Here is a 22,070-nt window from a genome sequence, read left to right on the forward strand (position 1 = left end):
GCCAAGAGAGAAATTAAAAGTGCCCCTGGCAGCCACGGTCTGGCTGCTCTCATTTCAGTGGCCAGCCATAACAAAGGGGCACTGGTGGGATGAGGATGGGACTGGGAGTCAGGAACCCCAACAAGCCACCCACAACATGCCACATTTCCAACCTGATGTCATCCAGAGCCCTGACCTAGTACCTGGGTAACCTCAGCAGTAAGGGCACAGTGCTGTGCTCTGGTGCACACTCACAGTCCTTCAGCACAGCTCGTGTCGAACTCCATGTCCATGTCTTTGGTCTTACTCTTACACTCACTAACTAGAGTAAATTGAAGGCAGCTTGGTCATGCCTGCCTGAACCTGGAATGCAGGGCTTCGGTTCCCTTTGTAAATTGCCTAGAATAATTTTTTTCCCTATTTCAGTGCAAATAAATGAGCTCATTTGCATTAATCCCATTTAGAGAACAAGCAGAAGAGTTCCCAGAAAAAGTTAAGAATTATTAGTGCTATTAAAACGAGCTCCTGCCCATGCGTGTGCTCAGTATTATTTACACAACGTCTCATGACTCCTGACAAACAGCTTACACTGGCCTGAGTGAGGGGAAACTACACTGAAATCACTGGAGTTACAACAGGATAAACAGAGCACTTGGACCTTCTCTGCTTCTGCTAAAATACATTTGCAGCTTTATGACAATTAAATCAAGGTAAATTGTCCTTTCTTAATGACTGCAAGTGGAATGAAGCTTCAAGTTCTGATGTGAAGTGATGAGTGAAAGCTGCAAGCTCTGATGTATCTCTGCAGAGCAGCAATTCCCATTTTTGCACTCTTGTTACAGAGGGATGTCGCTGTGTGTGAAAAAGTGGAGGCTGCAGGTCTCATAGTTGAAAGAAAATGCACTTAAAAGGAGCAGAAAGCAAAAGCCAGGTCAGGGCATGTCTGTGCAAGGGGATGTGCAGGGAAAAGGGCACTAACAGCCATCTGGGGGTGGAGGGACAGGCTTTAAAAGCAAGGGCAGTGCAGGGTTTAGGATCAGCAGACACCAGCAGTGACTGGAAGCAAAGATGACAGGACCTGGGGATCACACAGCTTAGGGGAAGCTTCTCTTCTGCGTGTCTCTCATCACTCAATACAAGCACTTGCTTCCAGTTTCAGAGGGACCAGAGGATTTCAAGCTGCAGACACATTTCAGCATGCATTAATCTACAAAATTCAACCTTGTTCTTTAAATCCAATCTGCCTTTGGGCTGAGGACACTCACCTCTTGTCCAGGCAGTCCTCTTGGCCCAGGTAAACCTCGTGCTCCTGGCTTTCCCTGAGAAAGAGCCAAAGGAAAAGATACTCAGAAAATAGAAACATAAGCTCAGAAGGGCAATTAAAATGAGAAAGTCTCTTTCACAGCCACGGGACATTTTCCAATGTCAATTTTGTTACAGAAAAAAAAAGATTTGAAAAAAAGAAAACACTGCACTTGGAGGGACCTCAAACCAAACAGACCAAGCTGAAATGCTGGCCAGGACAATCTTCAGGAACCTCCAGGGTTTTCTCTCTTTCCCCCTTCCCACTACTTTGTTTTCCCTGGCTGCTTCCAACCCCACACAGTGCTGAAGTCTCTGCTCCACTCACCTTCAGACCTTCAGGACCGTTTTCTCCTGGTGGGCCAATGTCACCTGGAAAGCCCTGAAGAAAACGAGGAACAGTCAAGATGCACAGGTGGAACAAGTGTTAATTCAAAGCTAAGGGACAAGACATGTTTCATGCTGGCAGTGTCCATGAGTGGGCCATGGCATGGCTTTGGGGGACAATGGGACACGGAGCAGTGCTGCGGGTTTGATGGAAGAGCTGCCTTTCCCAGCAGCTCCCTTTAGGTCCATCTTCTTACAAGATTTATTGCAGCGAGGGCCTCCCTGTCATCACACAGCTAAAAATGGCAATTTGGATTTTAATTAATCTTTGTGAGTCAGGGCATAATCTCAGTGCTCTGAGGAGGAGCTGCAGCCTCGGTGACAAAGGGGAGCAGGCGAGGAATTAGGAAAGGTGTTGACACACTCATTAGCTGCCGCCAGGACGTGGCTCCTTTCCACCCACCAGCCCTTCACAGAGGAAACAAAGGAATCTGTGGTTATTTCCAATGGCAACAAAGGGAAATGATTGCTAAGTGGCAGCACTCAAACCTTCCAGACCCTGCAAAATACCAGAACACTGATGAGGGGAAAGCAGACCACCAGTTGTTCTGGAAGTGGCTCTCCAGCAGCATCTTACACACATTGCCTGGTTCCTTAGGAAGGAAAAAAATGACAATATGCTGGGGGAAGCTCATCCTAAGTTTAAGGTATTTTTTTATAAGGACGATAATTTTTTTTCTACTTCAAATGGTATTTCATGGGGGAAAAATGGAAAAAATCCCTCCATGATACCTATGACAAAAAGTGGAAGGAAAAACCAGGGAACCAAGAGATGCAGAATAGGTCATAGACCCATCTTGATCCTTCCTATCTCATCATCACTCATGTACCATCATACCCTAGTAGAGAAGTGAAGCCCTAGGCTGGAAAGAGAGGGGTAAGTGGAAAGAGATGCAATGGGAGACACGTCTGGGTTTGCTGAAGACTGGGTGTGGCACAAGTTACCAAAGAAAGGAGGGATGTAAGAAGGAAGTGGTGGGACATACCTCAGGGCCAGGTGGTCCTGGAAACCCGACTGGACCTTTGTCACCAACTTTTCCCTGCAGAAATCAGAAAAATATGGAGAAAAGTGAGCTGGCTCTTGGCTATTGGCTTTCCTGTTTAGAATAGCACACCCCTGCCAAGCTGTCTTTGCAGCTGGGCATGGAACCTTCAGAAAGGGAGAGCAGGAAGCAGAAGATGCTTGGTTACTTACCAGGGGGCCTGCTTTCCCTCGTGCCCCAGGGACCCCAGGCAAACCCTGGCTGCCCTGAGAGAGACACATTTTTTTCAGAACACAATGAAGCACCAAAAAAATACCAATTCCCCGGGCTCCAGCTCCACTGCTGAAGAGAGAGGAACGTCTCTTTAGGGCTGAACTCAGCCCTGCATGGAGCTGGCACAGCTGCACTAATGTCAGTGAGATGTTTCTGCTGAAGATGGGGCTGAATTTAGCCCCAAAGAACACATGAACTGCTGCAGTTGGCTGTGGCTCAGAGCCACGCAGCCTCCAGTGCAGTGTTCTGTACATTTGTCAGCCACAGTCAGTATCATATCATAGTCACAGGGGAGAAGTCATTTGCTCAGAAGTTACACAGGGCATTAAGTGCTTCCCTGGGTCAGGGTTTAGGTTGCTGCACCGAGCAGACAAAAACTCCCAGCCTGCAGCCGCTGGACCACACACATTCACACCCATCCCCATCGGCCCCATCACTTCCAATTTCTGCGAGAAGACGTGGCCCTTTGTACAGAAACCCCCCAGCAGAACTGCTTTTGCTCTAACAACAAAATCCGTACACTGACATGAATTTTAAGAAAGGCACAGCATACTCCAAATGGGAACTATCCGAGCAGGGGAACCTGACAGCAGGATGCAGCTAATTCCAGCTCCTCGTGGATTAAGAGGAGCTGAGAAAGCTGGTGGCCACACATACTGCTGTGTAAGGGGAAAAGAATGGTGGGGGAAAGAAAAACAATTACCTTGTCTCCTTGGAAGCCGATATCTCCTGGAACACCTGCTCTTCCCTGATCACCCTGGGTACACATCACCAGAGAGTTAAAATAGGCAACAGCAACAGCCAAAACGCCCAGGTCGATGCTCTTGTACAGTGAAAGTCTCAGCACCAGCTCCACTCAGAACTGAACTGCTGGCAAGCTGCAGATCATGCTGAGGGCAACAACAACCCAGAACAAAGCGTGCATTTCCCAACCTGATTCTAAAGTGATAAAAGGAACTGCAGGAGACAGAAAACTATGATTTCCCGAGCATTGTGTATCTGCAGAAGCTGAAAGAGGAGAGACTACATTCCTCTGTCTGACAGCGGCAGTGAAGGTGGTGAAGTGTTAAATTCAGCTGAACAGAAGACTTTAGTTTGCAATGAATGGACCTTTTCTCTCACAGGGCTCTATAGAAAAGAAAACAATCCTCAGAGTTTCTGTGAGCATATCCTAGTGCTGGCATCAACCATCAATCCTCTTCCATAAGAAAACAAAAGTAACTTCTAGTAACGCTTTAGTACCATCTCACTGCCAATATCTGGGCTGAGATTCCCTGGGAGGGGTAGGCTCTTTGGACCATCATAACAAATTCTGACTCCCTGGGTAGAAAATAAGTATCCCTGAAGGTTTTCCAAGGAGCAGTGGACTACCTTGCATTGGCTCTTAGCCCCGCTGAGAGCAGCTTGCTGGACCAGATGACCTCCTGATGCCCCTTCCAAACTCATTTATTTAGTGATTTACTTAAACAAAGGATGAGTCAATGATGGGGCAGAGAAAGGAAAATTCTACTTGGGAAGTCAAAGGAGGAATGACTATAATAACTCCGTACCATGACAAGACCCAACAAAAATAGCTGTTAGAGGAACTCTGTCCCATGCACAGCACACGCCTCTGAACTTGGCTTCCCAGCAAGGGAACGAGCCACACCAGAGCACAGAGCTATACATTTAAACATGGACCACATGGAAGACATATGGAGCCCTGCAACAGAGCCAAAGTCTACAGAGAGATGACAGAGGAAGTCTCCTTCACTCCAGAAAAACCACCCGCTACCAGAGAGCTGAAATAATTGTAACTACTATGGTAACATGCAGGGGATAATGAAATTGTGGACGGTTAAAGCTGGATTTGGGAAAGACTTTTCAAAGGCAACTTTTTCGGAAGAAGAATAATTAGGAACTATGCAGATTCAATGATGGAAACACTTCATGGATTCATGCTAAATTTGCTTGAATGTTTTGGTAAATGTTCCCGGAACATTTCACTGAACCATCTTCAAAACAAATCTTTTATGTAGCGAAATTAAAATGTTGCTCCTAAAAAAAAAAAAGTTAAATTGATTTAACTCATTTGTTTTTTAACCTAAAATATTTTAATTTGACTCAAATAACCAACATTTTGCTTCATCTAAACTATTTTCCATCTAGTTATTTTTTTTTGGCAATGCAAAATGGAAAAAATCAGCTCTTTACACAGCTTCAGTTCAGATGAACCCCATGTATTGGATACAATAAAGATGGCAAAAAACCTACTGTATGACCCAGCTCATTTCCAGATTTCTCTCATCTTCTCTGAATTTTCTACTTTTTTTATTTAGTCCAAAGCTTAAGCCACTGAAATCTACTTAATTCTGGCTCCCGACAGAAGACAGCATGAAAACAGTTTTTCTGGAAAGTGAGAGGTTGGCTCTGAGGTTTGTCTTTATCATCTATTCTGAGGGTCAAAAAAGAAAGATTACTTTTTTTCATTAAGCAGTTTTCTACCCAGTCAGTAAATGGTCATTTAAATACCGTTTTGGAAGAAATACTTGGACATTAAAAAATGACTACTGTAAGAAAAGAGTTTCCTGAGCACAGCAAAAGGCAGGAACAAATCTTTATCTCTGACCTTCAGGAAAAATGGGATAGTGGCAGCCTGACAGGAAAACCAGCTTTCAAACAACTCTGAGAAATGGGCATTGGAGAGGGTAAGAAGGAAGCAGGGAAGACAAAACACATCTTTTATCTTGAGCTGGACTTGACCACAAGATGTTCACGTGTTATTGAGATAGCACAGCAAAATGTCATGGCATGAATGATCCATCTCTGGCTGTTAATATCTGAAACCAGAACTGAGGACCAGGGCATTGCTTTTCACCTGCCTTGACTCGGGGTCTGTGTCCTTAAAGTGAGGGAAGAAATATGGAGGAAAGAGGTCAGGCATGTTTATTATTAAAAACCGGGATGCCGAGATGACGAAATGGGTCTGCAAGGACTTTGCTTATGGGGGAGGAAAAGGAATGTAGGATCTGAAATTACAAACAGGCTCTGCCCATGGGATGCTGCCTGTGTTTCATGTTTCACCTATAAAAAGAAATGCAGCAGCAGAAACCCCGAGGCCCTTCGTAACCCAACACGAACGGAAAGGGGATATGAGGGAAGGGACCAACCCACGGCTACGAGGGGTGTTCGCTGTCTGTGGGATGTGTTTGCTGTCTGTGGGATATATTTCCTGTCTGTGGGATGCAGAGTAGGTCACTGTGCAAAAAATCCTCCTCATTTTGCCCTCAGCTGGGCATCTCTTCTCCCTTTGTGCTCAGCACAAAGGCAGCTAACACTGCACAACTCCAGAGGTATTTGCCTGAGCCACGTCCTCCACAAGTTACAGATGTCCTGATTCATAAAAATCCTTCATGTGAACAAGTAGCTGGGATTTCCTCCGCTTCCTCCACCTTTCCCCTGCACTCATCACCCCACGTGGTCTTCTCAAGGCCACTCTTTATTTCAGGGTTATGCAGTAATTTTACTTCTTCCTGTAAGAGCAGCACAACCCTCTCTGCCCCCTCTCCTTGCCTCCATGAAAACACAGAAATGGAAACAGAAGGATGACCCATTCTGTGGGGAGACTGAAGCCGTAAAATACATCATTAAATTCTGGATGACTCCAGGAAGAGCTGCAAACCATCTGGTTTACTGCAACAGCAGTGGCTGGGGAAATACTGGAGATAAACAGAGTAGTTTGTGTAAAGTGATGGAGATTAATGTCCAGGAAGGCTAATTTTGCTAAACAATGATTTAAATCTTGGTGATTCTTAATATAGTAAACTATTTATTCCAAGGAGCAGACAGAAGAGTCCATGGGCTCTAGGAACTGGTGTTGAGACAAGAAACCAGCTATAGTGTCTTAAGCTTGTCCTAAAGAAAAAAATCTTTCTCTTGCCCTTTCTTCCCCTCTACAGAAGAGAAAAGGCAGTACAGGGGAGAAATGGAAACTGCAGACACAGGAGCCCTGGCAAGGAGCTGCTATAATATAAGGAGAGTTGAATCAACTGGCTTGACACTATTCCCCCCTGTGCAGTTTTGGGCTGCTAAATCATCCTCTAAAAGCAAACATCTAACGAGAGAATAAAACCTCCAACGGGAGGAGGATAATACATTTAATGGTCATTTTCCACTGCCCTCCTGAACAATCAGAGCCAGCAATAAATGATTGCACCTCCCACTCTTTCAGACTAAATAAATCCTATGGTCCAATATCTGCAGGAGGATGGTTCTCGTGACAGTGAGACATTTACACACACAGCTTCATGCTGATCCAGCTCAAGCTGAGTGCTTTTGTGCCAGCACCACTAAATCACTGCAATGGAGGCTTCTCTACATTTTGTTCTTTCTCAAGTGATTTATATCAGTTTGGGGCAAGGCACTTTCCTCTCAGCAGGAGGCCAAACTGAGGTGAGTGTCTGAACAGGAGCAGAGGTATCTAACACAGAACAGTTTTTCCAGGCGATCCACCTGGTTTGTTTGATCCAGTGCTGCTTTGTCACATCACATGTTTCTCCTAAATGCATTTATATAAATTTATTTATGGTCAATGTTAGATGTTCATCCTCCTCCCTATCACATCATGTAACCAATATAAAAGCATAAAACCAGTCAAACACCAGATAATCATGCAGTTACTGTCATCATCGGTGGGAGTTGGGAGCTCCAAAGAGGATCTGAGCATAACTGATCTATACTAGAACTCCATGGAAAAGGGGATGGGGCAGATATCATCAAAGGAATTAAAATTAAGACTGGAGTGTCAGGAATGGAGGCAGGGTGGGAGGATGGGGGCAGAGACAGCCAGAGTGGAACCAGTACCGTGGTGCTGAATAAGAAAGAGAAACTAGAAAGGGGATTTCACATGCAAAATTAAAACACAGTGCAATAAGGGAGTATTCAGATCACCTTATCACCTTTCAGTCCATGTTCTCCAGGGTTTCCCATCAGCCCCTGAAACAAAACAAAGTTCAGAGTGAGGCTGAGCCACAGTGGAGAGTTGCTCAGGTCTGTGACATTGATGTCCCTGGTGGGGTTGGTGCCTCAGATGCACAGCATTGGCCTGGCACAGTCTGAAGGCCAAATGCCAGACTGCTCCCAAGGTGTGCTCCATCACACGTTCTTTAAACACCCTTTGTGGGCTGGAGGCACACAGGGAAAATGCGTCTGGAATTCTCCACTAACTTACACCTACTGCAGACCACCAGTGGGATGTTGTGTTCAACAGCTGTGTGCCTGGGACAGTGGACACTCATCACTGCTGCCCGTCCTTTCTCTCAGGACAGTCACCACGGCCCAAGGGAGGAACAGAGAAACCTTCATCCCCCCTGTGGAGGGATGAGAGCTCACACAGCTCAGCTGCTCTCTCACCTTTAATCCTTTTGGTCCTGGATAGCCAATCGGTCCCACAGGGCCCATGTCACCCTAGTAGGAGAAAGAAAGGGACCCAAGTCATCAGGTGCAAAATGAACAAATCACTGCACGTGGGGTGATATTCCTCTGCTACCTGGTCTCAGTATCCCTGAAGAATTGCACCACTGACCTCAGCAGAATCATCCTGGCACGAGTCAAGAGACTTATAATGTGTATACAGCCTCTTAAAAAGTAGATCAGGAATTCAGGTTGGTAAATTGATGGCAAAATAATAGAAAATTAATTAAGGAACCACCTTGAAATTTGCAACTGTGGTAGGATCTAAGAATTTTCTTTTTTAACGTTCTTCTTAACTTTTGTATAGTTAAATTTCCCTCTTCCACTATTTTAAAAATCAAAATATTGAGCTGGTTTAAGACAATCCTAGGATGTATTTATTCTTGGTGAAGTTATTGGTGTTCTCAGAAAGAAACTACCACAACATTCCTGAGTTCTCCAGAAAGAGTCTGAAGGTGTGTTAAAAAGGACACAGACCCACACAGTAAAAAAAGGCAACAGTCAGGAAATTTGGGTGACTACTGAGCTCTGATATATCAAAGTGATACGGGGAGGAGAGGGGAGAAACAGGAGGTATGAAACACGGAGGTGCTGCAGCGGGAAGTCAGCGTGGCATCGTGTGGGACAGCGCAGGAGGACAGCGGGGTTCACGGCTGCCCTTGTCCCCACGTGTGCTGTACAACAGAAACCCTTCAGTGCCGGCATTTAAACGGGCTCTGGCTGCTTTCTGCCGTGAAGAGAGTCAGTGACGGGGTGCACCAGTCTGGCCTCAGTGTGTAAATAAACAGGGCAGCTCCCTGAAGGAGCGTTTCTCCGGCTGCAGCCCCGGGCCCGTGGCCACATGGGGAGTGCCGGGCTGCAGCCACCCCAACAGAGCCCTTTTCATACCTCCTGGCATAAAGGCTGCTTGTAGGAACAAGTTTGCTTAAGGCTTTGCCCACATGGTTAATTAGAAGAGCAAGAAGCTTTAGTTACTTCTAATTCTGCTCTTCAGTCACCAAACCCCTGCGTGGTGCGGGAGGCAACCGGGAGCCTGGCTGATTCCTGGGGTGGCTGTAGGTGGGAAGGAGGAAGGGACTGAATGGGGCCCAGCTTGCATCTAACACCCATCTGTCACCTTCTCCATGCCCTGCAGTGTGAGTCCCATGTGCAGACCCCAGGGAAGGAGGCTGGAGCTGTCCCACAGGGAGGAGAAGGCAAGATGGATGTGCCCCCTTCTCCCCAGGAGGGTGGAGGAGGTCGTGGAGGGGAGGACAGGCAGCCTCTGATTCCATCATCTCTGGAAGGATCATAATCACAATTGACATGTCTAACTTTTCACTTTCTAACAAACAAATAACTGTGAGATAATGGCAATCAGGTAAAGAGAAATTTTTCCAAAAGCAAGGAGAAATATGATCCAATTTGGACCATACCTTCAATGGTATTATTTTAAACAGTAATCTTCCTCTTCCAGCTCTTTGCCAGGAGCACATCCTTCCTGCTTCTATGGCTAAAGCAGCTTCTTTCATCTCCTCTAATGAGAGGAAACACAGACCTAATTCCTGGCTCCATGGAAAACTTTCTGAAGCCTTAATTCACCTCTGCCCCAATCCCCAATCTCTGAGATGGGTGTTCCACCATATTTCCTGCTTTTCCTTCAAGGAATATAAGATTTCTGGGTTTGGTGCTCTGTGTTTGTGCACTGTCTAGTGCAATCAAGGCCTTGATCTCAGCTGACATACACACTCCCATAATTTAAGATATGGAAAGGCAGAAGGGGAAAGGTTTTTAACCATTCATTGCAAGTTGAGTTTCCATGGATTATCATAGCTGAGGAGGAATCATCTTGAAAGAATGCTGTAGTACTAACAGAGCCAACCCCTTTTTGTGCATGGAAAGGAACAACCTGAAACAAGTACTGAGACCTAAAAATAAACCCTAATATGTTCAGCTGGGCATTCACTAACCCCCAGCACAGCTGCCAGAGGAGGAGTTGCCACCCATCCTTACAGCCATTTGTCTCCTGCTGGAGAAGAGTGTAATGAAGAGTGGAATTTGGCTGTGTACATAATTACCTGGATTAGTGATGGGATGGTGAGGGTGCACATAAAATTCCTGCACTCCCAGAGGACAGACTGTTCCTGCCCACAGTTTCTCCAGTGAACAAGAACTGTGTGTCTCTGAGGTCACTGTTTACAGGGACTTGCTTTTTAAGAGGCAACAGATCCTGGTGTGGAATGAATGTTGCATCTTTGAAGAAATACCCTGGTAAATGTGATCAAAAGGGCAAGCTATCACGTAAAAAGGAACTAACAGCAAACCTTTAATCTGCTTCCTTTTGCTTGGAAAGGGTTTGCCCTCCTTCACCTCCCATTCCACCAGGAAACCCCCTCTCTCCCCAGATGTCATGCTTCCCCCATGCAAACAGTCATCCTGTTCCCTACCCTGCCACAGGAAGAGGAAAATCTGTGTGTAGTTATACAGGTTGAAAGGGTTAAAGCCCGAGAAGCCAGATCTCCATTTGTTTTTGTACTTACAATGAGTCCAAGGACTCCAGGAGGACCTGGGGCTCCCAATTCTCCCTAAAAGGAAACACAAACCCACTCGGTTACGAACACTTTATAGAGAAGGAGAGGCTGAAAGGCGGTTCAGTGTTTCAAGAGCTTGAAGGAAGGGAAAAGACCGTCCCTCCTCCCTCCATACCTCCCTTCCTCCCCCCCAGGCCCTTTCCCAGCCAAAGTGATCCAGAACTTCCATCTCCAGGAGCGCTCTTGCGAGCACATCCTTGGCAGACACAGGGCTGCTTGTTGTTGGCCAGTTATTCCCAGAGCTGCCTTCCCTCCCAGGAGCAGGCTGGATGAAAGGAGTATTTGACTGTGCAGGCAGGGGAGAGGTGGGAGCCTGTCCCAGGTGAGATCCTGCCATGGGCAGGGAGAGGGACTGGAGTGGGGAGGGAGAATGGGGACGGCAAGGTGGGAAGGAGAGGAAAGCTGCTGCTTAGCATTGGGAAAGGTGAGTTTTTTGGGAGTGGCTGAGTATCAAAAAACTCATAATAAAAGGAAGATCTGCATGAAAATGAAACTAGGTAATTTGGGGAGAGGGTACAGCAGCTTCTGATCCTGGCCAGTGGGTCCTGGGATTGTCATTGTCACACAGGACACTCTGAGGCTGCTTCCTCTCTATCCAAGAGCTGGTTGAAGGTGGGGAATCAGCAGCATCCTCTGCCTCATCCACCCGGGCTTCTGCCCAGACCATCAACTAGCCATTTCTTTAATTTTCAGGAAAAGCCCTGGCCTTCAAACAGCAGCTGGTCTGGAGGGAGCTGGCTCAGCCCCTCTGTCCCTGGAGCAGGGAGCTCTCTGCAGGGATCCCAGCACTTGCTTAAAGGATGAGTCCCTTTTAATCTCCCTGCAGAGAGCAGGAGACAGACTGCAGAGATTTCCTCTTGGGCTCTGTGCTCATCTGCCATCTCTCACAAACCACTCCCAAGCTGGAACATTTTGAAAAGCATCAGATCCTCTTAGAAGCTTTCCAAGAGCACCTTGGAATTTGTCATTCTGAGGGACAGACTGCTGTTGGGGCTTGTGGAGCTGGTTTGGCTTCTCAGCTTCACCACAAACTCCCTCTGTGTGATCTTTCCAAAGACTTGCAGGTGCCAGGAGCACCAGCAGGTGCCTGATGGCACCTCCAGCTGAAGTGCAGCAGAGAATCTGTGTCAAACCCCCACAACTCATCTATCCAGGTCTCTAAGTGCTTCAGCAACCATGGGGTGCTCAGCCTGTCCTGTGTCTCCCTCGGTGACCTCCCTGGCCATGCTGACAGTGGGTTGGCTGTCAGGGCAAGGACCTGCTCTTACACACCTCCATCTCCAATGGGGCCTCTCAAAACAAGTGCATTGGAAATGCTGAACTTCCCCTTGGCTCAGACAGCCCTACCCCTGCTCTGGATCACACTGGCTACTTTCTTTGACAGCCCAGCTCAGTTTATGGTGCACATCTGGTGGAGTCCCCTCCAGTGCAATAAAGCTCCCCTTTTATGGAAAGATTTGCCTTGTGGAAGAAGGAAAGAGAAGGGGACGCAACGTGACTCAGTGTGCTCAGGCTCCTTGGGTAAAGGGTTACGTGTGTTTATTTTATGGGAAGTGGAGTAAAGGACTATTGGGCAAGCACACACAAAAAGCGTTTCATAATCTCAACCAGCCTAAAATTGCTTTTTTATGGCCGGTTCCTTTCCTGCATACTTGGGACATCTGGGGAGCAATTGTTCCTCATGGGTGGGATTGCTGTGTCCTCAGAGCTACTGTTATAAGGTTGGTTTCAAGCTTATAGTCAAGGCCTGGCATTACTAAGCTCAGCAAGAAGAGGGAGTATCCCAGGAATGCTGAGCACAGGAGCTGCACGGTGGCCTGGGTTTCCCAGGAAGCTCTGAAGGCTCCCAGGGTGGCTGGACTGTGGACTGGGTGGATGGTCAGCTCTTGGTGCCACAAGTTTCAAGAGGGACTTCCCATATGTCTGAGTTATGTCATGTGGATATTCCTCAAGAGAAAGGATATATGTTGAAATGCATGACCTCATGGCTAACGGAAGAGGATTTCCTCTTGGAAGAGGAGGGGGTGGACTCCCCTGAGAGATGTGGACAGACTAGTTGTTAATTGGAGCCATTCTCTGCCCTGGGAAATGAAGGATTTACAAGTGGTCTTTCCTGGCCCTCAGTAATGACAGGCTGGTCCCTGACCTGTGAGGGAAATCAGGCTCTATTCTCCTTTCTTCAGTGCATGAACCGGGCACTGGGACAAGAGAGAAGGAGATGAATCAACAGCCCTTTCCCATGTCTAATTCCTGTGATTAAGAGCCTAATTGGAGTGGCTAAGCACTCCGGGAACGGGGGATCTGGAATGCGATGGCTCAACATTTCTCAGCGAGCTGGTAGGACGGAAGAAGGCCCCCGGGGTTGGAAGAGCCTGTGCTCTGCCTGGAGGGGACGGAAAGCAGATCAGAGACTGTCGGCTTCAGCCATCCCCGCGAGAGAGCAGCGGATCAAACAGAGGATGTGGCAGCCCCGGACCGTGGCAGCCCTCCCGCCTGCCGGCAGCTCAGCATCCCCCACCTACCAAAACCCGGCATATTTGTGTGCTCCACAAACAGACTTTCTGGCATTTTTCTGCGTCTGTGACTCCGCTCGTGACCCTGTGAACCTCCCTTTAAGTCAGCCGAAAAACAGGCTGTTTTCATTCTGCAACCTCCGAGGCACATTAATATTTAAAAGCCGTTGATAAGATGAAAGAAGAGTGATGGTTCTGGGTGAATTAAGGGAAGGGACATTTGCTGCTCTGGGAACGGCCATTCAGCTGGTTGGCATTGAGCACATCTTCTGAATGGGGCTTAGACAACTTGCATGTTTAAAAGAAAACAAAATAAATTATTTGGAAAAAAAAAAAAAAAAAGGTCTTCCTGACCTCCAGGATTCCTGCTCTTCCTGGTGGGCTGGCTGGAAATAGCAATACAATCAGAAAGGCTTCTACTTTGGGACTACTGATTCCACTCTGGCCCATGGCTTAAGCTGACTGAAGGATGGGAAAAGTCCTGCAGAAGTATTCCTTGGGAATCAAATTCTTTCAGTTCACTGCGTTTATGACTCTTGTGCTGAATTCCCACAAAAGATGGAGTGTAGCTGAACTTGGCTTGGTGATTGGAGTAGGTTGTGAAAATAACTTTTAGGCTGCATATATGAAAAATGGGAACTTGCAGACACATGTGGAGTGGGTTACTTCACACAAATCATCCCGTCAAACACCAGAGCAGCAACGGTGATTATGTGTGAATAACCAAGACAGCAGGAATTTCAAAGATGAATCAGTGCTGCTCACATGCTAATTGAGGGAGAACCAACAAAGTCATTCAGAAAATAATTAAGAATAATTAATACATCTGAGAACTATTGCAATCCATGAGGGCATGTTCTGAGAGAAGAGGAAAACACAACACATCCCCAACTGTGTGGTGTTAAGTGCTACAAGAGCAGAGCAAATTAAACCTTATCAGCACTCAGCTGCTTAAATGGTCTCTGTGACCATTCTGACCCAATTCCCAGGAGACACATCCCATTCTTAGTAAGCCAGCAGGGGTCAGATGAAGACCAGAGGGAGGCCAAGAGCTCTGGAGACTTCTCCCTGTGGAGTTCCAGGGCAGCAGCCTGGGGAGTAAATCCCTCAGTGCTCCCAGACACTGGAGTGGGGAATCTGGCACTTCCTGTGTCCTGTGGTATGGACAACACTGTCCAACCACTGCCTGCTCAGCCAGAGCAACATCCCTGCCCATTCTCTCCTGATTTTCTTCTAGTCACATCCTCAGGATGAGAAAGCAACTATCAAGAGTGAGGTGCAAGGAAGGCAAGAGAGAGAGACAGAAAGCTAATGGCAAGTGATGAGCTGGCAGTTACAGGAATTGAATACAAGAATTCACAGCAGGGCAGCTTGAGCAGGGCAGGGATGTACATTTGTTTCTCAGGAGGGATAAAACCAGCCAGCAGCTGACACCAAACTCAAAAGCTTCACTCAGCTCTAACTAAGCATGATGCAGTACAGCATCTACTGCAACAGAAAGAAAGGAAGGAAAAAGTTATCAACTTACAGGGTTCCCATCGATGCCTGGAGGTCCTCGTTCCCCAAAATTACCAGGAAAACCCTGAGGAGGCAAACACGAGTGTTAGTCATTGAGGCTGCCTGGTGTAAAGACAGTTACAAAATGCATCCCCCTGCACCCAGTGCAGCACTTGGGAAAGCAGCAGGGCACGGGGACGTGTGGGACAACCAGCCTGTGTGTCCTCATCCAAACCATTCCTGCCCCATGAGCACATCTGCTCAGCAAGGAGCTCGACAAGGCCAAAAGCTGATTCACTGCTCTCTCCTGGGGCCAATGATGGGTAACCAGAAGGACTTTTTATGAGCTCGGATGGGAAATGCACATTCACGAACGGGAGCCTTGAGGGGGAGACTCGATGAGAAGACAGGGAAGGCTTTTTCCTTGCCCAGTGCTGAAGCTGCTGGACTTGACTTGTTCACACCTTCTCTTGCGGGTTCTGTCCAGCCCTGCCTTTTCTTAGCACCAGTTGTCAGCCCTGGGCATGGCAAGTGAGGTTTGAAAGACAATGTGAGCGTGCATAGCAGGGAGAAAGGGTGGAAATCAGTGCTGCTGTCCTTCATTTGCTTCATCCATGTACTCTGGTACATGCAACAAGGAATATACAATCCTGTGTAGTTTATACGTGAAACAATAATCCCACATTTGGAATATCAAGCTCTGTGTTTAAAGATACAGTGCTTTCTAGCCTCTTTCAGGTAGGAATATCCTGTTGACAGGATACTTCCTTAAAAGTCAGCACTTTTATGTTCTGGAAGAATTTATAAATCTCACTGCAATGACTATATTAAAAAATGGATTGCCAATCTGAATTATTTCATCCTATCTCCCAACACAGTCATTTTAACAGCACCCCCTTCTCATAGGATAGCTGGACAGTCTAATGCCTGTTGGAGCCCATACAGATGCTTAATGGAGCTGATCAAAGATTCCTGGTGAATTCACTCCCTTTCAGCTTGCCAGAGAAACAAACGGTTCCAAACTCATTACAGTCCACACCCCAGAGCTGTGAAAGGCCATGTTTACTACATGAAAAAGTCACCACAAAAGACAACTTCATCATCTCATTATATCCGATACAAATTTGGAAGACTTCAGACAATTATAGAGCAGGGAGTGGAGGTACTGAGCCAGAGCCAGAACATGGTGGTGTGACACGTTCTCTCACACACTCTTAGACAGACCCTGAGCTATCCCACCAAGCCCCCCTAACTCCCTGCTACAAATAAATCCCACAGCAGCTTGCTCTTCCCTGTCCTGTCCTGCTCTATCTCCCTCAGGAAGTGCTCAGCAGACAGGGGCATGCAACCTCCGGGGTTAGGAAACCCTCTTAGTCACTCCACTGACACTTACAAGGAGGAAGCAGTTGAGTTTAAGATGGATTGGACTTAATTTTCCCCTGAACTTGAACTTCCTTTACCACAGGACTGGCAGGGAGGAGGCTGCCAAGAGCCATCAGGGACCAGCTCAAACATCAGCACTTCAGGGCTACTCCAAACTTCAGCTGCAGTGGAGGCTGTGACACTGAGGCAGGAGAGGGCTGTGACTCTCCACTTTTCCCTTGCATGATCCTTCAGATGGAGTGAGATAAAACATGACACAGCATCCACCTCCTCTGACTCTGAGCCAAAAGGAAAATCATCTGCCAGGGAAGCTCCCCATGGCCAGAGCGTACATGGACAGAGCCCAGCCCCAGTCTTTGACTCCTGGGTTTGGTTAATCCATCCAGGGCTGAAATCCCACGTTATTCTCCACACTGTTCTGACTGTGGCCATCAAGATGGAAAATTAAGGAATATATTTGCATATAAAAGGCTTTTTAGCCAGAACATTTACCTCTGTGCTTCAGTTTGGAACCACCCCTGCTCCCTCTTGTTTTGGATGCAGCAGTTTTAGAGAGTAAGCAGCATTTCTTAGTTGAGGCTACACTAGGAGATGTGCTCCAGAGGCACATCAACAAGTTGCAACTGCTACTGGGTGTGTTCCTTCTGACTCAAATTGGGAGTTCTGGTAAAACTCACCAGAGACACAAAGAACAACACAACCATGTTCTGGACTAGCTGAGAGCTTAAGAGACAGGGATGGAGCAGGCAGGGAGAGGATGGTCCTTGCTGAGCCAGAAGGATGCTCTCTCCTCCTGCCTGATCCCCTGTTTACTACAAACACTGGGTACTTGGGAAAAGCAAACCTGAGGCAAGTGAAATGCAACAGCAACACACAATCTGGAAACCCATCAGCAATACTGAAAATTGAAATGATCACAGCAGACAGAACAGGAAACTCTGGGAGTCAAAGGTGTCATCCAAGGCTTTCCTTCGCCTTCAAGGGTTTATAACTCCTGGTCAACACAACTGGGTAAAAAGATACTTGGTCATACCTAAGGTGAGAGATGGGAGAGCTGTTTAAAACAACCAAAATTTTGCCACTGAGCTCAGAGCCAGCATTTCACCTCTTCTGTACCAATTCCCTCCAGCATGCAGAGCACACTCCTGAATAAACCCAAGCTATTGCTTGCTTGGATTCAGCACTTCTATTTTATGGGAATCCTGTGAACGGGAAAGTTGTCTGCCTTTTTCCAGCTAGGCACTACATCCCTCAGGCCTGTGCACATGCCAAGAAGCTGTGGTAAGCAACCACTGGAAACTGCCTTCTGCCATCTAGAGACAAAGACGTCAAATATAACGAGAAGGCAGGGGGCCTACAATTTTCTTTAATGAAAAAAGGGGGGGAAATAATTCTGCTACATGCTGAATCAATCAGATCAGAAGAGAGATGTGCAGGGAAAACTCATTGCTCAGTCAAGAGAAAGAAAAAAAAAAAGACTGCCTTGGAATACTTTGCTGTTTACAGTCATACAGCTTGCCAAGGAAAATATGAGTGTGCATAGATTGATACTGTACTTAGACTGCTGTAGATTTCAGTCACAGCCTTCTGCACTCCCTCAGCTGCATCTTTACTTTCTCAGAGGGCAGAGCTGGGCACAGAGTGACCCATGGATGCTGCTGAGCAGCACTCTGGCCCTGGGGCTGCTGAGGTGTCTGCTGTCAAGAGAAGCTCTTTGCCAGCGTGGGGAGATTTCACTACTTTGAATGGCACAATGAAAAAGATATTGCTACAGCAGCATAATACCACCTAGGGGAATGCTTGCTCCAGACTAAAACTATTTTCTAAATTTAGCTTAAAACTCTTGCAACATGACATAAACAATGTGCTCCTCTGCCAGGATAAAAGTGTCCAGATAAGGAACTATTTAAATTCAAATGTTTCCCACTGATTTCTTTTCATGCCTCCGTTTCCAGCACTTACCTTGCTGCTTAAAAGACAGGAGATTTGAGGCATTTGGTAATACAGTTAATAAAAATCCAGCTTTTACACAAGCTTTCCAATACTAGATCTCCATGTATTTAGAAAACCAGATTATTCCTGTATTTTGATGCAAAGCTGAGCACCTGAGTTCACTTGGCCAATGCTACCCAGTAAATAAGAGATCTGGCATTTACAGCACACCGTGACTGCCCTCAGAGCTCGGGGTCCTGCCCACCCTCAACACTGGATGGAAAAGAGTCAAAGTGGAAGAGAACTGAGAAGAAAAGCCAGAACAGTGTGGGCTGGCATCACTGGCACACCAGCCAGGCACAGGACAACACTCAGCACTAAAGCCCTGTCCTTGACAACACCTGATTGTCCTTAACACCATCTGGCTGCTGGCATGACCAGCCTCCAGCCACAGCTCACCCATTGCTGGGTGGTCCCCTGGCACTTTTTGGCCCAAGCTGTAAAAAAACAAACCCTGAGGAGGAGACAAATGGAAAGAGCAGCTTTAATTCAACTAACCCCAGGAGTCCTAGCCCACCAGTTGAGCTTAGCACACAAGTATTAACAGGTTTTTGCACATTAAATGAGGCTAAGGCTGGTGGCTGTGGCATGAAGGAGAATATTTCAGCATCCATGCAGTCTCTAAAGACCCAAACCAGGTCGTGAAAGCTATCCCAGCACAGCTCTTGCACAGCAGGAAACAATCAATCTTCTAAGCCCCTAATGAAAAAGAAAGCACTTTCTTTCCATGGGGTAAGCAGTAGCAGTTTAAACCACAATAACAGTTCCAGTGACCACAGTGTCCTAATTTATTGGATCTCACACGTCTGTAAAAGCTATTTTTTCAGTGCCTCTCCTGCCTGAGCCTAAAAAAGAGAGATGTTCCTGAGGAACAGAACTAGCACTATTCAACCAAAACAAGCAGCCTCAAAGTTACAAGCAGACTTTGTTATCCCATTGGGTTTTTTCCCGTAAGCAGCAATACCTCTCCTCTCCCATGCACTGCTCCAGCAGCCTGAGGAGCCCAAACTGAGGGAGAACACATGGGGCAGGAAGCTCATTTTATGGTGCTGGCAGACAGGCAGGTCGCAACTGGCAGCCCATTACAGAGGACTTGTGAAAGAGATTAAAGAGCCCAGCAGATTCAGAGTCTCCTGACCTTCCCAAAGTGAGTGCAGAGGGGGTTTTGGTACAGAAAATCCATAGTTTTCCAGGGTGCAGCTGTTTTTCCAGGAGAACTGGTCCCTGGAAACTATGCTCAAGAATCGGGATGGCAACGGAAAACATCCCAGTGAAAAATATGGAGCCATGTGTCCTGCCTGCTCTGTGGGAGGGAGGGGGCATGCAGGGAAGGACCAGGACAGGGTAGGGAATGGCAAATGGCAGCAGAGCTGGGAGGAAAACGCTCGACTAACAAGTTGTGTTGGCCAAGAGCCTGCAGGGTGCTCCTCCACAGCCGCTCAAGTCAGGTATGACAAAACTTTTGGCTCTACCTCACAGCTGGGAAATACAGAGAGGAGGTGGGGGAAAACGTCCAGCTGAATGGATTTCACATTGTCTGAGGGAGAAGTTCAATGAAAGAAGCAAGATGAAGTTTGAAGGGGATTTGGAGGAAAAGCACACGAGCAGATGCTCTGCACTAAGCAAGATCCTGGTGCTCCTGTGCTCCCCTGTCCCAGCCCAAGCAGAGCTTTACAGAGGTTGCACAGTTTGTCCTCGCTGCACTCAGTGAACTGAGACACAGGGAGACACAAACTGATTTATCCCAGATTACACCAAGTAGTCTGAAGCTGAAGCAGTAACAAAGCCTCTATCTTTGAGATGCTCCAATAGCGCTTTAATTCCTTTTCATCCCCACTCTCTGCAAAGGGCATCCTTTCACACACCAGGAGACTCCTGCTGAGAACAACCAGACCTAGACAGACACTGGAACCAGCTCCTCCTTCATCAGGGGATTACATCCCCCTCCACCTCCCCTTCCTTTCTTTCTCTGCTTAAAGCAAATGGAGCAGCCTGCCCTTTCTTCTGGCTGTTGTCAGCCAAAGGTTCCTCCTGGTCCCAGCAGACACCACAGCTTTTTGTGTCTTGTCCCTGGAAGCAGAGACTGGTCAGACACACCATGTCCTCTGCTCCTCCAAAATCTTTTCAGGTGTTCACATGTGGGTGGGTGTGTTGTATGTATACAACATCTGATTCAGTTTAAAACACTTTCCCTGAAGGAGTAAGGGAGGCAGTCTGGCAGCTGCTGCTCCGAGGAATCCTGGCAGGTCTTCACGCCAGCAGAATCCTTCTCCAAAAATAGGATTTTATTTTCCTGTTGGCTGAAGGTGAAGTTGCTCAAACCAACCGGCCCTCCTGTCTTGTCTGCAAAAGACTATTTGCCAGTTGGCTCCAGCCAGGTGAATCACTGCCCAGGAGTCTCTCCAGGGATGGAACTTGCAAGTCAAACAATTTAAGTAAGGGGAAAAAAAAAAAGAAGGAGAAAAAAAAAGGTGGTGGAGAAAAAGGACTGAGGTTGAGAGAGTGAGAGAAAGCATTCACTGGAAAAAAAGAAGGAGAATAAAACAAACAAGTGTAGCTTATGTTGGCAGGTTACACCTCTGAGAGCATTTTTGGTGAGGAGAGCAGACTGAGTCTCCTCTGCAGGTGGGCGAGGGGCTGGATCAGCCCCAGAGAGTCATCCTAAAGGGAGCCTGGCAGACCCTGTGCTCTTGGTGTGCCTGCTCTCCAGCTGTAACTCCATGTAGGAGTCTAGACCAGGGGCTGTGGCAGTTTTGACCCCTGCAAAGAGGGAGATGCCATCCCTGGCTGGGTATGGACTGTTGGTCCTGCTGCAGCTCCATTCCTCTGTCACCCAAAAGGCAGCTTTGCTCTCTCTCCCTGGGAAACTTCACAGCTCCGTGCCCCCTTCTCTTTGGATAAAGATTTCATGGCATTTTTAAACATAACTCTCCCTCCAGCCAAAGCACAACCCTCCAGAACAACACCAGCAGAAATTTCCTGAAGTCCCTTAAACTAAACATCACTGAAGTTAAATGCCAGCCCCTCCACCCTCCTGCTCTGTTCCTTTTCTGCTGCTACACGATCTCTTCCCTGTCTGTGGGGCTCTAACCAAGTTCCATTTGCACAGATTCAACATCCTAATGGCAGAGAGCACTGAACCTGCCACTGCTCCTCCTTATTTATGGCCAAGATTTCCAAATCAAGCAGCCTACTACTCAAGATAGTCAAGCTTTCCTGATCAAAATGCTTTCAGACTCAAAAGTGATAGTTGTATTATTTTTCCCTTACAATTTCTAAAGATAATTATTTTTGAGCTTTGATTTATGAATGAGCATTTCTCTGAAGGATGAAAGATGATCTTGTGCTTGGGAGACCTTGGTTCCACTCCTCACAAGATTTCTGAATGATGACGGACAAGTCACTTAGGGACATTCTTAGGAAAAAACCCCATCTTTGGGATTATTTCTTTTCTTTCAGTAGAAGTTACGAGTCTTGGCACTTTTCAAACCCTTTTCCCTGTGTTTTCAGTACTGTGTTTTGCCCATTCTTATAAAAATTAAATACATGCTGATATTGTCCACCGTTCCAGGTTATTTGGATGATGTAATCATGAACATAGGAGCATGTGGTAAGTAACCATGTGAGCACCTCACCACAGAGATTTGGGAAGGTCCACACATGTGGAACTCAATTCAGGCCAAAAAGAGATGGTGACATTTGCTCTGGGCTCATGCCTGCATTTCAGCCTGGCTGAAACC

At 47.0% G+C, this 22,070-nt stretch overlaps 1 protein-coding gene across 1 annotated transcript in view; it reads right to left on the reverse strand.

Annotated features, from left to right (window-relative positions):
* The window catches only part of COL27A1 (collagen type XXVII alpha 1 chain), a 146,309-nt gene that overhangs the window by 67,756 nt on the left and 56,483 nt on the right, over positions 1–22,070 (reverse strand). The window contains exons 13-21 of the mRNA XM_051807870.1: positions 14,987–15,040; positions 10,895–10,939; positions 8,316–8,369; positions 7,854–7,898; positions 3,628–3,681; positions 2,864–2,917; positions 2,655–2,708; positions 1,610–1,663; positions 1,245–1,298 (exon numbers count right to left, since the gene is read on the reverse strand). Of these exons, the coding sequence (XP_051663830.1) occupies positions 1,245–1,298; positions 1,610–1,663; positions 2,655–2,708; positions 2,864–2,917; positions 3,628–3,681; positions 7,854–7,898; positions 8,316–8,369; positions 10,895–10,939; positions 14,987–15,040 (468 nt within the window). The remainder of the gene's footprint in view (positions 1–1,244; positions 1,299–1,609; positions 1,664–2,654; positions 2,709–2,863; positions 2,918–3,627; positions 3,682–7,853; positions 7,899–8,315; positions 8,370–10,894; positions 10,940–14,986; positions 15,041–22,070) is intronic.

Source organism: Manacus candei, unplaced genomic scaffold (genome assembly GCF_025592945.1).
Source record: "Manacus candei isolate 608988 ecotype Guabito, Panama unplaced genomic scaffold, ASM2559294v1 h1tg000071l, whole genome shotgun sequence".
Classification (NCBI taxonomy): domain Eukaryota; kingdom Metazoa; phylum Chordata; class Aves; order Passeriformes; family Pipridae; genus Manacus; species Manacus candei.